At 46.8% G+C, this 12,251-nt stretch overlaps 3 protein-coding genes across 3 annotated transcripts; all 3 read left to right on the forward strand.

Annotated features, from left to right (window-relative positions):
- The first annotated feature begins 1,429 nt into the window (after positions 1-1,429).
- On the forward strand, positions 1,430-4,126 carry Orct2 (Organic cation transporter 2). The gene has a single exon (XM_017171371.2). The coding sequence runs from the start codon at positions 1,939-1,941 to the stop codon at positions 3,661-3,663; it is 1,725 nt and encodes a 574-aa protein (XP_017026860.1). The 5' UTR covers positions 1,430-1,938; the 3' UTR covers positions 3,664-4,126.
- Positions 4,127-5,328: 1,202 nt separating this feature from the next.
- Orct (Organic cation transporter) lies at positions 5,329-7,602 on the forward strand. The gene has a single exon (XM_017171382.3). It carries the CDS (start codon positions 5,708-5,710, stop codon positions 7,361-7,363), a length of 1,656 nt encoding a protein of 551 aa, XP_017026871.1. The 5' UTR covers positions 5,329-5,707; the 3' UTR covers positions 7,364-7,602.
- Positions 7,603-8,488: 886 nt separating this feature from the next.
- Positions 8,489-10,943, forward strand: shps (sheepish). The gene is made up of 3 exons (XM_017171050.3): positions 8,489-8,960; positions 9,019-9,201; positions 10,016-10,943. The coding sequence occupies exons 1-3, from the start codon at positions 8,581-8,583 to the stop codon at positions 10,884-10,886; spliced, it is 1,434 nt and encodes a 477-aa protein (XP_017026539.2). The 5' UTR covers positions 8,489-8,580; the 3' UTR covers positions 10,887-10,943.
- The last annotated feature ends 1,308 nt before the right edge of the window (positions 10,944-12,251 follow it).

Below are 12,251 nucleotides of genomic sequence, written 5' to 3' on the forward strand. Positions count from 1 at the left end.
GTTGATATTTTTCGAATGTCTGGTATCTCAGATGCGTAACGCAAGGTCTGGCAGCACGGCAGCTATAACGAATGTAACGGTTTGAATTTGAATCCAAATAATAAGATTTCATAAGGAGAAAATTTTAAAGGGTCCAAGCTATGGAGAAAAATAAATTATATATATTAGGGTTAATTATTTGGTTGACAATGTTTTATTTATTTTTTAATTAAATATTTTTTTATGATTGTTATACAATACAATTCAGCTTAGTACAAATTATTTTGAGTCTGGATAATGGTTTAGTGGTTAATTTCAAAGATATTGTAATAATATGTTATGTATATACCTTTTGTATATGGCTAATGATCCCCAAATGTCAGCAAAAACCTTTCAGCTTCGTTCCAAGCTCCAAGTTGAGCCAAGAAATCAATGAACTCACTGATATTTTTGGCCTTCTGAATATTTGTTTTAAGTAAAATCATTGCCGATAAATAAATATAGACGACCGAGCAAATCTGTAGCTATAAAGCGCTGCCACATCGAAAGGTTCTGAAGAAAAATTCAGGCGAAAGAAGAAGTTGAGTAAGACGGGGGTTCCATGGAATCATACGATTTTCCGCCTTTGATTTAGCGTTCTCCATAATAGGACTGCTTCACGCTTACCAATTGAGCCCCAATTGAGAGAGTTCCGATGCCCAGTACTTATGCGGATAACCAGGGTATATTATGTTTAAGAAAATGTAAAATGTGTTACTTATCAACAACAGATGAGAACAGAACTGAGCCAGAAGTACTCATCTGGAAATCAATAAGAAAGTTAAAAATATCAAAAAGTTGAGTACTTATTTAATTAGAAGTTATTTTTATTCGGGATTCATATTTATGCTATAATTATACCTTCATAAGCTTAGTTATCTTTCGCCTTGTGGCAGGCAATATGTATGTATATTTTATAGAGAAGAACAATCTAGAACCAACGGGTATCTGTCAGTCGATGCCCTCGGCTTCATTTTTCATTCTGGCTCTTTCAAAGATTCGCTTAATTGGTCGACGGAGCGCGGCTCAATTGGAAGACGAGAAGGAGAGAGAGAGAGCAGCAAGATCTTTGAGTGATCGATCGCCTGATTGACGAAAGTCCATCGAAGTATCGTCCGAATTTCCATTTACCTGACTCCGCTGCGCCGGCTGTGCAAACACAAATTGGTAGCATTTGTAATGCACCAGGGATCGCTGTAATTTGCTACCAACAATGGCTAGGGGTGGCTGTGTCTATGTAATCCACAAGAACCCAATCCGAGGGAGAGTGTGTGCCGGTACTGGAGAGCGTTAGAGAGAGCCTTGCTCCACCGCTGAGCGCATGCCGGCCTGGTATCGCTCAGCGAAGTGCCGCTGTGGCTGTAGCTGTGGTTGTTGTCGGTTCTTTTTGCCAACATAAACATATCCGAGTATCTGAGCGGGTCGGGTATACAGCCGGCGCGCCGGCAGCCCAGTCTGCCTCAGCCACTGCATTCCCACTTGCTGTTGGCGGTTTTCAGTTGGTTCTCAGTTCGGTTTCGCCGGTCCTAGGTGACGCATCGCCCCGGGTCTTGAGTTGTTAGAGTGTCGACGGTGTCGTCCAGTGCCCCTTTCGGCTTCCCTCTTCCTCTTTGGCCAGTTTTTCGGCAACACGTGTTGGCCGATAATTGCTGTGAAAGAGAATTAGCGAAAGAGAGAGAGAGCTCCCCCTCGGTTTGGCTCGGGAGCAAAGTACACGTCAACGGAGGAGCTTGTGGAGAGAGTGGGCAACGGCGGAACTTGGGTTCTGACGAACTGAGTGCGCAGACATCACGAGATAGTGCCAAAAAGCGTAGCGTTTCCGATTTAGTGATTCACTGTCTCCGCGCGACTCAAAGAAAGCGGTCAGCAGCTGTTCGCCGCGCGGCAAGTCTCACGAGTTTCGCACACAAAATACACGAAATGGGCTACGACGAGGCCATCATCAAGCTGGGCGACTTCGGGCGCTACCAGAAGATCATATACTTTCTCGTCTGCCTGACCTCCATACCGGTGGCCTTCCACAAGCTGGCCGGCGTGTTCCTGCTGGCCAAGCCCGACTTCCGATGCGTCCTGCCCTTCGAGGAGGAGGGCAGTGGGTACGAACTGTCGCCCCACCTGTGGAATCTCTCGTATCCCCCCGAGGGAATCATGAGGACATGCTCTTACTATGACGTGGACTATTCGGAGGAGTACCTCAACGGAAGCATTCCCCGGAGCAGCAACCAGACCAGGGACTGCTCACATTACGTATACGACCAGAGTACTTACCTGAACAGTGCCGTCACCGAGTGGAACTTGGTGTGCGGACGGGCTTTTATGGCCGCCACCAGTGACTCGCTTTTTATGCTCGGCGTGTTCCTGGGGAGCATTGTTTTTGGACAGCTGAGCGACAAGTACGGCCGCAAGCCCATCCTCTTCGCCTCGCTGGTCATTCAGGTCCTGTTCGGTGTCCTGGCTGGGGTGGCGCCCGAGTACTTCACCTACACGCTGGCCCGCATTATGGTGGGCGCCACCACGTCGGGCGTCTTCCTGGTGGCCTACGTCATCGCCCTGGAAATGGTGGGACCCGCGAAGCGCCTCTACGCCGGCATTTTCGTGATGATGTTCTTCTCCGTGGGATTTATGCTGACGGCGGCATTTGCCTACTTCGTCCACGACTGGCGCTGGCTGCAAATAGCTCTGACGCTGCCGGGCCTCATCTTTCTGGGCTACTACTGGATCATTCCAGAGTCCGGCCGCTGGCTGATCACGAAGGGGCGGAAAGAGTGCGTCATTGCCAATATGCAGAAGGCCGCACGCTTCAACAAGGTGGAAATCTCAAACGAGGTCTTAAGAGAGCTCCTGGACGAGGGTGAAACGGCAGAGGATAAGGCCAAGCAGAAGCTGGAGGGTCAGGAGCAGGAGCTCAGGGATGAGGGACCGCCGCCATCCGTGTGGGATCTCTTCTGCTACCCGAATCTTCGCAAGAAGACTCTGCTCATCTTCCTGGACTGGCTGGTGACCAGTGGAGTCTACTACGGCCTCTCCTGGAACCCCAACACTCTCGGCGGCAACGTGCTCCTCAATTTCGTGATATCCGGCGCCGTGGAAATACCGGCCTACATATTCCTTCTCCTGACCTTGAACCGCTGGGGCAGGCGATCGATCCTCTGCGGCTGCCTGGTGGTCGCCGGACTTAGCTTGGTAGTCACCGTGATCATTCCCGAGCAGATGCACACCCTCCTTGTGGCCTGTGCCATGTTGGGCAAGCTGGCCATTACTGCCTCGTATGGAACCGTCTACATCTTCTCCGCCGAGCAGTTCCCCACGGTGGTGCGGAATGTGGCTCTGGGCGCCGCCTCAATGGTGGCCCGTATCAGCGGGATGTTGGCGCCGTTCCTCAGCTCCCTCGAAATCATTTGGAAGCCACTGCCGCTGCTCATCTGCGGAACCCTCTCCCTGGCAGCGGGTCTGCTCTCGCTCCTGCTGCCGGAGACGCACAACAAGCCCATGCTGGAGACCATAGCGGATGGCGAGCGATTTGGGAAGAAGACCAAGGGCGATGTCTATCTGGAGGCGGGCCAAGAGCTGCGCCAGACTCCGGAGGCGCAGCCACTCAAGGGGGCGGACAGCAACGGACACGCGGCCAACGGCCAAAAGTTCTAGGAAATCTCAAGGCATAAACTCACTTGAATTTTTCCAGCGAAAAGAATGACAGACACGAGGGCACACAGGGCATCTAGAATTCGGCCAGGCCAAAGGCTTAGCATTTACCATAAAAGATAGACCAAGTATTATATCATTTCTGAAATCTCACGTAACCAAAAAAGAAAAAAGAGAAGACAAAAAAAACTTAAAAGAATAGGTAGCACCGAATAGATCATGTTAGCACTTAGCCAGGGAGCAGCGGCCACGTAGAGAGAAATAAGGGTTTCTAAAAGTTAGGGGTGACTTTCCCTGGGAAAACCCATGGAAAATGTGGATGATATGCCAAGAATTCCTCGCTGCAGTTGTGCCGCTGCATAATTTATTCCTATCTATTAAATAATAATTTACCAATTACATTTATGCATGTATTCCAAGAAACAATTTTTAAATAAAATCTAGTATTTTCCAGAACAGAAACCAATTCCAGAACCCAATTTTCCTCATAAACCCGGACGCAATGTGAATATTTGACCTGTCCGGACATTTGAAATGTGTTTCCGTTGTTTTTATTTTCGTAACAGCTTCTTATCAGCCGCCGAGACACGAGACTGCCATTTGAGAATTGGACCCGCGCAGACTTCCAAATCACGAGATTATTCTGTGCTTTTGCTAAGCAAGCAACATGGTTACAGTGCCAAAAATAACTTGGACTCGTGAATAGTGTTCAGAACGCACTGGCCTCACCCGAGTCTTGGGATTTGCATAATCCACAGGCCTCGAAGCATTTTGCACTTGATCTTAAAGTGGGTCGTCGTCTATTTACGGTGCACTATTTCAGAGTGCACTTGCAGTAGCCCAGCCTCTTAATATTCCATTTACAATTTGAATAAGCTTGTAAATGTTTTCGAGATAACAGACATAAGGGATATGTGGCGAAGAGAATTCAGCCAAAGAGCAACTAGAACTGATTAGAAGAGCAGCGTTTAGGAGAGCGTTTGCCGAATAGATGTACAAGGTCTCCATATACATACATATACGGGGGCACATACATATATGAAGGCACAGCTGAGGTCAGAATAATATGAATAGATTTAATTTTTATATAGCAAAATATTTAAAAGAAAATTAAACAAATAAATGCAATAAATCAATATACATTTGAGAGAAAAATAAATTTAAAAAATAATGTTAGATCATGGAAGTTTTTTTTATAAATTTGTTTTAAAATTTAAATCTTAAAATTATCATCTGTTAGTTATAAAATGTAATCATTAATTTATTTAATATTCCAAATTTAATTCCAATTGATATATGAGGACACCTTATTGACCTCGGCTGTATGGTCTTCTGCAAAAGAATGGAATTTATGCTTTGCCATCATCAGTCGGAATCAGGCCACTTTCAGTGAACTCTTTCTCTGGCGAGGAGCTATTCGTACGGCCACTAATTACTCGAGATCGTACGATGCCCAAATACGTAAGGCAGCTGCATTGCAGCCTCCTTTTTCCATCCCTGTTTTCCATGAAAACTCCGCTTCTATGGGTGATCAATAGATTGGTCACAGGGTGGAACGCTCACACACACACTCGCACAGATAGTCGACTAGAACGCTCGCACTGACACAGATACGGGCACGCACCACGCTGGTCGTGGAGCGTTTTGGGTTCTTCAGAACCCTCAAGCGCTCTTTGTGTTTAGTCTGAGACTGACGCAGCTGGCGAGCGGTTGATCGCGCACTCCACCACTTCGATCAGAGACCGGGACCGATACCCGCATCGATACGCAGATCAGTTTGGCCACCTACTCGCGCTGGAGGCTGCTGCAGCTGAAGACCCTGGCTCCAATTCCAACCAGATCGTTGCACAATCAAACGGGTTAGGCTGCACTAGATGCACCGGGCGTATACGCAACGCCACGCGCCTCACTAATAAGTTACGCATACGTCACGGAGTCGCGAGAGGTGCTAGCTGCGACCATTGAACCGCTCGCCAGTTATCGTACGACACTCGACGGTCCCCCTTAAATCAGTGTGACACCTGCTTAACGTGGCCTAGACTCGAAAATGGGCTACGACGACGTCATCACCCACCTGGGGGAGTTTGGTCGCTACCAGAAGCGCATCTACTACCTTCTCTGCCTGCCGGCCATTGTCTGCGCCTTCCACAAGCTGGCCGGAGTGTTCCTGCTGGCTAAGCCTGACTTCCGCTGCGCCCTGCCCTTCGAAAATGAGGAAAGTCGGTACGAGCTGCCGCCGCACCAGTGGAATTTGTCGTATCCGCAGGGAGATTATTGCTCCTACTACGATGTGGAGTACTCAGAGGAGTACCTGAACGGCAGCATTCCGCGGAGCAGTAACCAGACCAGGAGCTGTTCCCGCTACGTCTACGACCAGAGCAAGTACCTCAATAGTGCGGTCACCGAGTGGAATATGGTGTGCAACCGGAGTCTGTTAAGCGCCACCAGCGACTCGCTTTTCATGCTGGGCGTGCTCCTTGGGAGCTTCATCTTTGGCCAGATGTCCGATAAGCTGGGACGCAAGCCCACCTTCTTCGCCTCGCTGGTGATTCAGCTGATCTTTGGCGTGCTGGCTGCTGTCTCTCCTGAGTACTTCAGCTACACCATATCCCGGATGATTGTGGGAGCCACCACCTCGGGTGTCTTCCTGGTGGCCTACGTGATCGCCTTGGAAATGGTGGGCTCCTCGTACCGCCTCTTTGCCGGCGTGGCAATGCAGATGTTTTTCTCCGTGGGCTTCATGCTGACTGCTGGCTTCGCCTACTTTATCCACGACTGGCGCTGGCTGCAGATCGCTCTGACTTTGCCAGGGCTCCTCTTCATCTGCTACTACTGGATCATTCCGGAGTCTGCCCGCTGGCTGCTACTAAAGGGTCGCAAAGATGAGGCATTCGTGATCATCAAAAAGGCAGCCAAGGAGAACCGGGTCGAGATACCCAGCGAGATCTATGAGCAGCTGGTGGACGAGGTGGCCGAGAAGAAGAAACAAGATGAACTGACAGCTTCCCAACCGGCGGCAACGGTGTTTGATCTCCTCCGATACCCCAATCTTCGCCGGAAGACCCTGCTGATCTTCTTCGATTGGTTCGTAAACAGCGGCGTCTACTACGGCCTCTCGTGGAACACCAACAACCTGGGGGGAAACCAACTCATTAACTTCATGATCTCCGGTGCCGTGGAGATTCCCGGCTACGTGCTGCTCCTCTTCACCCTCAACCGCTGGGGTCGCCGCTCGATCTTGTGCGGTACCATGATGGTGGCCGGTGTTAGTCTGCTGGCCACCATCTTTGTGCCCAGCGACATGAACTGGCTGATCATTGCCTGCGCCATGATAGGCAAGCTGGCCATCACCTCCTCCTACGGAACCATATACATATTCTCGGCGGAGCAGTTTCCGACAGTGGTGCGTAATGTGGGTCTGGGCGCCTCGTCCATGGTGGCCCGTGTGGGCGGCATCCTGGCGCCCTACCTCAAGCTGCTGGGCGAGATCTGGCGACCTCTTCCCCTAATCATCTGCGGTGCTTTGTCCCTCACCGCCGGACTGATGTCCCTGCTGCTGCCGGAGACCCTGAACAAGCCTATGCCCGAGACCATCGAGGATGGGGAGAACTTCGGCAAGAAGACGGCGCCAGAGGATTCCGCTGAGGAGGGAGAGAGTGCCACCCAGGAGCTGAGGGGGATGCTCGACGTAAAGTTGGGCTAATTGGAGACCGGATCGCGAGAGAGCCACAGCCACTTGCTGCAATCGAGGCAGACGGCCTCAATTGGCTTGCGCCATAGACGATTTCAACGAATTTAAGCATACTGCGCATCTACTCTTCCCCGAGGGGAACAACAATTCATTCCATTCCCTCTATTTGTTTACCTTTACAAGCATTTTAATAAAATACAAGTAACTGCGACTTGTTCCCCGGTCCGTGGGTGCACTTGCGATTCAACGAACTTTATGACCACTTTGTTTATTGAGGCGTCTCTCAAGTCTCTCGCAGTGGCGATAATATTTCGCTCATTGAAAAAAAAAAATTAGGTCTAAACGGTCGCGACTGATAAGAAAGCGGTCCCATCTCATCGAATGCAAGCTCCGGCTGCACTTGCTCGGTGCGAGAAGTCTGGCTGCCATATGTTTCCATTTTTTGTACAACTTATAATTACTATGTGTCGTAGATAAAACTGATAGCAGTTCACTGTCAAAGCATTGGCATTGATAGCCCAGAACGCATATGGCAACAGACTCGTCTGGGCAAATCGGAGTATATTTAATAAAACTCAGAATGACTTGCTATAGGCGAGTGAGGAAAGTTCAGCGAACTCAAGGTAAGTGTCAGATATCTGGAATCGGAATTGGATACCCCAAAATACGTCACCAAGGAAATACGATTATAAAATTCCTGGTTTTATATTGTAAAAACTCATAGAAAAATATAAAAAAATGTATATACAAACATAACCAAAGGCAATGAAACAATAGATTCTTATTTGAAATTTACAATATGTTTTTTTCTATATATTATATTATATTATAATGTGTTTCTCTTGCTCTTTTGAATAAAATAAGAACGTAATTATAACAAAGGTTATGATATCTCACTGGTTTCCCAATCACACCTACATTTTAATAGCCTTTACTATAAAGTTTGTTTTGATTAGATATCATCTTGATTGATGGTATTCCCCAGTTAAATGTTTTCATATCGATTTACATTAAAATTAGGCTATAGTTCATCCGAATCTATTTTTTCCTTACCTTCTCGACAGCCTAAAAGTATGCGTAGTTTTTTCGTTCAAGCCTCTCAAACCTCTCAAACTGTACGCGAGCATGTCAAACCGTCTTTGCCAAAGTTTTCATATTTTTCTATCGGTGATTAAAATGTCAAATAAATACACATATCAGCTGCTCTATGCTGTAGATTCCAGGACTAAATGGCTTTGCCCTTTGGCCCACAGTCCCCGGAACTAGACGTTCTCGTTGTGGGTGCCGGCCTCTCAGGTCTGGCTTCCGCCCTAAAGATCCTGTCCAAGGAGAGCTCCCTGAAGCTAAGAATCATAGAGGCGAGCGACTTTGTGGGCGGTCAGCTGGGTGAGGATGGCATTCGATTCGTGGACAGAGAGCAGCTTGGCATGCTTGCCTATCTGGCCAGCGTGGAGGTGTCGCCGAGGCGCCGGAGTAGCGACAACGAATCTCTGCGTAGGTGCTGGGACCTGGACCGAGGACTCACAGCTCTGCCAGCCAAATTCGAGCTAGAGCGGTACATCAATATGTTGGAACTGCGGATGAACAAGTTTCGCACAAAGCGATTCAAGTGGGTTGCGGGTATTATTTCCTTTATAATTATTTTTTATTAATTTAATCACAATCAGCCTCCGCGAACGGGTGTCCAATATGGAGCAGCATATCTGCCAACATTTGTTTTTTGGCAAGTCGCGGAATTTCATGCTCAACCTGGTGGAAGTGGTCTGTGGCGTTCCAGCCAACGAAGTGGTCTACGATGTCTTCATGTCCGTGTGTAGCTCCTGCGGTGGTCTCAGAATGATAATTGACTTGTAAGGGGTAGTATTTTTTAAACTTTTACTTCGATTCATAAACTTAGAATTAAGGATGATAGAAAATATTGCTATATCGCTACTGTAAGGATATTTAACGCGAACATCGATATTTATATATCGCTTACCTATTTTTGTCAATTTTCCTCTATATAATTTATCAATATAAGCCAAATATTCTAAATAATATTATTTTATTCTTAGAGTAATACCTTACCGGATATAGCTCAGTGCAGATAGGCTTAAATTATTCTGATATATTTTTTGTGAGCATTAAGTAGGCGTTTTAATTAAAATTCCTGTTTTAAATTACCATTAATTAACCAAATCGAATTTTCGCCAGTTTGATGTTTGGGTTGCATGATGAATTATTAATATTTTTTAATATTTGCTTGTTTTATTCAATTTTTTTGCTGTGGCCTTGAAACCATATTTTCTCAAACTCTGTCACGTGTTTTTAATAATTTAGTAATTAACTTTAATAAGGGTCTTGTTTCCTAATTTAGAGCGCACCTGAAAAAAAAATCTGTTTCGGTAAAAAATGGGTTAAAACGAATTGACTTTAGATGAGACTGTGATTGAGCCAATGATTTATTGCTCATCTACAAATAGCTATATTTAATAGATCTGGCGCGTGTTTCTTGAGCCAAGATTGATTGGGTCACAAAACAGTAACGGATGTTTAAATAGTGGTTTACGTGTCTCATTTACGTTTCCCATTCAAAGTGAATTATTAGGTGTGATTGATTGGATGTCAAAACAGTGCGCACACATCAACCCTTCATAAGCTATTAAATATTACTTTCACCCCTAGCTACTTCACCTATCCGAGCAGCTTCTACGAGGTCTCCACTCAGACGCTGATCGATAAGATACTGGATCAGATCCCGTTCACCGCCATCTCCCTCAACTGCCGAGCCGTGAAATTGGAGCACTGGAGGAACTACGTGGAGGTCACGGATGCGGAGGGCACTAAGTATACGGCCCAGGCCGTGATCCTGGCAATACCCTGGAACAAGATTCAGAAGCTCCAGTTCGCTCCCCCCATTCCGAAGGCCTTTCTGCCACCGGTGGCCTCCACAGCTGGAAAGAGGCAGCGTCGCCGAATCAGCCAGTTCCAGCTGCGATATGACAAGTCCCATTGGACCGAGCTGGGCTATTCCGGAAACTTTCTCAGCTCCCGACCGCTAATCAGTGCCCACGAGTGCGGCATGTCCACCATCAACGGCTACATGCTGCATTTGTCAGAGGACGAGGAGGATGTAATGGGCGAGGTGCTTGAGCATCTGGCCGAACAGTTTGGCGAGGAGATGCGACAACCTCTGGAGTGCAGTTGCTTCACCGACGAGCTCAACGTGGCGCTGCACAAACCGCTGGTGAAGCCCTGGCTCCGTATCATCTGGTCCAGCTCCTCGGCCGTGGGCACAACCTACCGCAGCCTTATCGGCGGAGCTGTGGAGAGTGGCGTCCGGGCAGCGGTGAATGCTCTGTTTGTGGTGAGGCCCCAGGTGGTCAGCTGGAAGGACATGATCGAAGCACGAACGAAGGCCCTCCTAGAAGAAAATGGCACCGGACGTTTCAGGGGACTGCTCAGCCGGCTTAATCTCTACAACGTCACCTTTTACGGCGGCTTCGTGGTTGGAATCACCTGCCTGCTCAACTTTGGCTATGAAAGGCTGTCCTAGATGATAAAAACGTCTGTGCCTTTAGAAATTAAAGTCTCCTCTTGACCTTGTCACCCACGCCTCAGTCTAGGCCTTTGACTCGGGTTTAGTTTGGGGCTTAGACTGCGGCTTAGCATGCGGCTTAGTCTGTGGCTTAGTCTCACTTTCGGTCGAGTGTTTCGTCTTAAATGCGCTCTCATTGAATTTAGTGAGTTTAGCAACGCCTGGATTTGTACGAATTCGAGCACAATTCCCAGCTCGTTTCGTCGGCAATCATTCACTTAAGTTTCGCCAACGCCTGGCCAGCAGCTAAATTGTGCTGTCTTTATAAATTTGAATTATTATTTAAGAGGTATTTCCACTACAGTGTGGGGTAAGGTATCGAGAGGAATTTGATTGCACAATTAAGAGGGACTATAATAAAGACCAAAAACTTAAACTTGCAGGAAAATAATGAATACATATCTTAAAATATGATATAAATAAAAGAGGGTAATTATTAAAGTCTGATCAGTTAGGGTATTCTTTAGATAGTTATGTTGATAATAGTTAACCTTTGGCACTTGGCAAGTTTATATATTTATTTCCTACTTTACTATTTATATTTTTTCCTGTGCACTTTTCGCTAAACTATTTTTGAATTGGGCTTGACATCTGCATAAAGTGCCATTTTATATAAATCACCTTTTGACAAAGCCTTATCACATTATAAAGAACTTTAAGCGATTATGTAAATGAGGTGCTTATTATTAGATTATCACTCGTTGGGCTGTCCAGTTGAAAGGAAACTGGCACATCCAGAAATAATACTTTTCGTAGGAACATTTATAAAATAATATATTATACTACACAACCGTTAGATACTGCACGTGCGTTCCCAAAACAAAGGCTGTAGTTGAATCAAAATAATTCGAGGGACCAACCCAGAAAACCGGCGACAATCGAATTGCTAATAGAAGGCACACCCATGTGCATCACAACATGCGAGCTGAACATAGAGCTCTAATTACGGCTTAAACCGAGTGGCTAAAACCGTTGGTACTGCCTCAGTGCGAATTTCACAGATGAATAGAATGAGCAGGATGGGTTGCAGGCCTGGGAACTGAATACATTTACTATATAGAGTTGAACAATCACGAATTAGAATGCGGTAACAGAGAAAACCATAATTGGCATATGCGGAATATAGCCCACAACAATCACAGCCCATAAACTGCCCAAGGTCAGCCTATATCTATCTTTACCCGCAGGGTTACTGCTTACGTCGATTAATCAATCAAGCATCATTGAGTTCAATTGATCTTAGCCAGGCCCGAGGAGGACCCTCGATGTTCGCCGATAACAGAGGTTAACCCTAATCGAATCAGACGATAAGGTCACTGCGTA

The sequence above is a fragment of the Drosophila kikkawai genome, chromosome 3R, assembly GCF_030179895.1.
Source record: "Drosophila kikkawai strain 14028-0561.14 chromosome 3R, DkikHiC1v2, whole genome shotgun sequence".
NCBI lineage: Eukaryota > Metazoa > Arthropoda > Insecta > Diptera > Drosophilidae > Drosophila > Drosophila kikkawai.

Excerpts from the sequence above, each read along its gene's own strand:
- Orct2 (XM_017171371.2), top strand. The coding sequence starts at position 1,939 with ATGGGCTACGACGAGGCCATCATCAAGCTGGGCGACTTCGGGCGCTAC.
- Orct (XM_017171382.3), top strand. The coding sequence starts at position 5,708 with ATGGGCTACGACGACGTCATCACCCACCTGGGGGAGTTTGGTCGCTAC.
- shps (XM_017171050.3), top strand. The coding sequence starts at position 8,581 with ATGGCTTTGCCCTTTGGCCCACAGTCCCCGGAACTAGACGTTCTCGTT. Across the intron at positions 8,961-9,018 it reads TTTCGCACAAAGCGATTCAA|CCTCCGCGAACGGGTGTCCA; the intron begins GTGGGTTGCGGG and ends AATCACAATCAG. Across the intron at positions 9,202-10,015 it reads CTCAGAATGATAATTGACTT|CTACTTCACCTATCCGAGCA; the intron begins GTAAGGGGTAGT and ends TTTCACCCCTAG.